We start from the raw sequence: 4,423 nt of genomic DNA on the forward strand, positions 1-4,423 counted from the left end.
ACCATAACTCAAAGGCATCAATTCTTCTACAGTCTTTTTTGTTTACTGTCCAGCGTTCGCATGCATATGAGGTTATTGGAAATACCATGGCTTGGGTCAAGCGCACCTTACTTCTCAAGCTGACATGTTTGCTCTTCAACACTTTAAAAAGGTTTTGTGCGCAGATTTGCCTAATGCAATACATCGTTTGATATCTTGAGGTGGGAAACAGAAGGAAACCATGAAGAGCTTACTGACCACACTGATACTGTTAGTTGATTTGTAGCAAGAGGTAAGAATTAGTCTGATTGGACCCACAGTTGAAGATAATTAAAGTCCACAGTGAATATACATTTTTCCTGGAGGACTATAGGAGAACCAAAGAAAAGGACTGAATGAGAAAGGGACATCAGAGTGGTTTGGCTCATTCAGATGTCAAGTGAGAAAGACCTTGAGTGAGCCACAGCTGTCAAAAAGCCAAGGACTTCCTTGAGCAGCAGAGGCCGTCATAGGCCTGAGATTTGATTGTCTACTTCATCCATTCATCTGGTAATCTGGTTTCCTGACTCCCAGCGGTGGTGGTGTTGGCGGTGGTGATGTGCTGTAGAGTCGACTTCACTCATAGCAACCTTAGATAGGTTTCTGAGGTAGAGCTGCTGGTAGATTTGAACTGCTGACCTTGTGGTTAGCAGACCAACCCATAATTCACTACATTACCAGGGCACCTTTGACCCCAGTAGGTGAAATCACATTACTTGTAGAGACTGCAGGATGGCCAGAAAATGTCCATCAGTGGTCAGTATAGGTCATGTAATTGCTGTTCATAATAATGACCTTGGGGCATCAAAAAATAGCTTAACACAAGCACTGAGTTTCCATTTATTATGCTGGCAAGTTCTAACTGACTAAGCGTAGTGGTTGTTCAACCAGTTGCTGTAAGTTGCACACTTGTGAAAAGTTGAATTGGCTAATTTACAACAAACAGAGAAGAATAGCTGCCGTTGTGCTTATGTCTAACCAAGCAGTAATGGAATTTGGTTTCACAGATTGGAGATTTAGGACCATGGCTTCATGAGCCATCCCAGTTAATTTTCCTGATATCATTTCTAGTTCTTCTGTTCTACCTCCTAGTTCATTATATAGTGTCTGCGTCTTGAAAAACTTGCAGACAGCTCTTCAGGGTATAGCAGTTGGTCTCCATGAGCATGGCATGGCAGAGGAAGGAGAGTCGGGAAGAGGAAATGGAATCTGTGACTAATTCTCTCCAGGAGCATATGCCTCCTTTCATGAGATCAGGAGAACTAGATAAAGCCTGACGACCATTACTAAACTTTTTATACAAGATTCTAAAGAAGATTGCTGATCAAGAGGCATGGAGAAGGAGAGAATGCCATACAGAAGAAATCCAGACTTTCTGGAAACATTGAGGCTCAATGAACCCTTGAAACTGTTGCCCTGAAATAATCTCTAAGCCTTAAACCAAGTATCCCTTGAAATCTTCTTTAAACTAAACAGTTGTTGTGATGTGCTGTGGAGTCGGTTCCAACTCATAGCCACCCTGTACAGGGTTCCCGAGGCTGTAAATCTTTGCGGGAGCAGAAAGCCTCATCTTTCTCCTGCAGAGCAGCTGGTAGTTTTGAACTGCTTACCTTGAGGTTCGCAGCCCGATTCGTAACCACTGTGCTACCAGAGCTCCTTGTGAATACTTAACTAGCATGCTAATAGTTTATTCAATTATTAAAATGCCAAAGAATAATTTAAAAAAGAGAAACAATACCTTCCAGTTGCCTTTTGAAACTATTGAATGTGATAACAATTCTCATAGCGATTGAAGTAAAGAAATGAAAATGTCAAAAAAAAATAGGTTATAGTTTTAGGATTGTTTCTGAGACTGCACTGGTATTAAAATGTATGCGTCACAATTTAATTGTTTGCACAGAGACTGAAAATTCATTGGAATTTTTACTAATGGTTTTATAAATAAAGGTCCCTCGCAGTGAGGTTTTCACGATGACCCTCTAATCCCTTAGATGACCTGACGTGGGCTTCTTGTGTTTCAGGCTGGTGGAGGAGACCCTCACCGTAGATGAGGTCTCCGAGATCCTGAGTGAGTTACAGGCCGTGGTTCATAGTGAGGTGGAGTCTGAGCTCATCAACGCTGCCTACACCAATGTGTTACTTCTACGGCAGCTTTTCTCCCAAGCTGAGAAGTGGTACCTTAAGCTACAGACAGACATCTCTGAGCTTGAAAACAGGTAATAAAATTTGTACCTGTAATTATGACAGTAGAGACCCAAGTATCATCTCTAAAAGCTAGTGAGCTGCTGTGCTTCTGCTTTTTCTGATAGCTGGAGTGTGAAAACATTTGGGTAGGATAGCAGAAAAATGCAGCTGTCGTCTCTTAGGTCCTCTTGAAGATTGCATCCCCACTGTTGTTGTGCCTTTGAGATTTATGAAGTTGCTTTTCAGGCTACCATTTACTCATTATAGCATCTTTGTGAGCTTGATGCTGTTTGTGAGTCATTAGAGATAGGTCAACTAAGAAAGATTATGAAACAGTTCAAAAATTAATGCAATTAGAAAACCTCTTTCTCACGAGGAGCAGCTGGTGAATTTGAACTGTTGAACTTGTGGTTTACAGCCCAACGCATAACCCACTTTAAAATAGAGCATGATATTCTGTGTTATTGTTAAGTGCTGTCAAGTTGGTTCTGACTCAAGGTGACCCTATGCACACCAGAACAAAACACCAAACTGCCCTGCTCCAGCTTCACATTTGTCTTTACAGTTGAACCCACTGCTGCTGCTGCCACTGCGTCAGTCCCTCTTAGTCACTGATGCTTTACTTTGCCAAGTATGATGTCCTTCTCCAGAGATAACGTAATAACTTGCCTGACATAGGAGAGACTAAGTCTTGACTATCCTGGCTTGTAAGCAACATTCTGGCTACACTACTTTAAGCACAGATTTGTTTATTCTTCGGGCAGTCCATGGTACTATCAGTATTCTCCAACACTATAGTTCAAATGCATCAGTTCTTCTATGGTCTGCCTTAGTCATTGTCTAACTTTCACATGCATATGAGTATATTTGATATACATGCATAGTCTGTACTCTGAGCAATATCAAAGAACTTAATTTTTTTTTTTTAAGTCATATAAAATTGGCCGCCACTTGTATGTCAGTTTGTCGTACTGTGGTGACTTCTATGTTGCTGTGGTTCTGGAAGTGATGCCACGGGGTATGTTAAATACCAGCAGGGTCACCCGTGGTGGACAGGTTTCAGATGAGCTTCCTGATGAAGACAGACCATAAAAGAGAAGGAACAGACTACTGAATATTTTGTCACTGAAAATCTTATGAGTAGCAGTGGAACACTATCAGCTAGCACCACAATGTTGAATATTGAAACATGATGAAGAGCATCAGAATATTGTCAGATATAGGGCCAGAAGATGAGACCCTCAGGTTGGAAGGCACTCAAATTACAACTGAGCAAGAGCTGCCTCCTCAAAGCAAGAGTTGACTGTGATGATGCAAACGGAGAAAAGCCCATAGGACCTTCATCTGCTGATAGGGCACAACTCAAAATGAAGAGAAACAGCTGTAAACATTCCATTAATAATCGGAACATGGAATGTGTGAAATAAGTTCATTAGAAATTGTCAAAAATGAAATGGAAAGCGTAAACATTGATATCTTAGGCATTAGTGACCTGAAATGGACTGGTATTGGCCATTTTGAATCCAACAATCACATGGTTTACTGTGCTGGGAATGACAAATTGAAGAGGAATGGCGTCACATTCATCATCAAAAAGAACATATCAAGCAGATCTGTTTTGAAGTCCAACACTGTCTGTAATAGGATAATACGCATATGCCTACAAGGAAGACATATACAGGCTCGCTATGAGTCAGAATCGACTCAACGTCACTTAGTAACAACCAGGAAGACCAGTTCCTGCCACTAGTAGTCAAATTTTCATACCAGCCACTCAAGTCAGTGATAATGAAATAGAAAAATTCTACCATTCTGAAATTGATCAAACATGCAATCAAGATTTATTGATAATTACTGATGATTGGAATGCAAAGGTTGGAAACAGGAAGGATCAGTACTTGGAAAATAAGGCCTTGGTGATAGAAATGTTGCTGGAGATTGCATGATAGAATTTTGCAAGACCAGTGACTTCTTCATTGTAAACACTTTTTTGTAGTCCATGTATTCCCATCATTAGTGTCTTCACATTTGTTCCGAATTTTTCATTGATGACCTTCATAATTCTGGGATTCACATTTAGATCCTTAATCCATGTTGGTTTTTGTATATGGCGTGAGGTGAAGGTCTTGTTTCAGACTTTTGCATATCATTTTCCAGTTCTACCAGCACCATCTGTTGAAGAGACTATCCCCTCCTCATGGGACATATTTTGGTGTTTTGT

The 4,423-nt window shown here is 40.7% G+C and overlaps 1 protein-coding gene across 1 annotated transcript in view; it reads left to right on the forward strand.

The window, feature by feature from the left end:
- The window catches only part of LZTFL1 (leucine zipper transcription factor-like 1), a 14,392-nt gene that overhangs the window by 889 nt on the left and 9,080 nt on the right, over positions 1 to 4,423 (forward strand). Inside the window, exon 2 of the mRNA XM_006868851.1 lies at positions 2,040 to 2,234. Within this exon, the coding sequence (XP_006868913.1) occupies positions 2,040 to 2,234 (195 nt within the window). The remainder of the gene's footprint in view (positions 1 to 2,039; positions 2,235 to 4,423) is intronic.

This window comes from Chrysochloris asiatica, unplaced genomic scaffold (assembly GCF_000296735.1).
Source record: "Chrysochloris asiatica unplaced genomic scaffold, ChrAsi1.0 scaffold00124, whole genome shotgun sequence".
NCBI classification, from domain to species: domain Eukaryota; kingdom Metazoa; phylum Chordata; class Mammalia; order Afrosoricida; family Chrysochloridae; genus Chrysochloris; species Chrysochloris asiatica.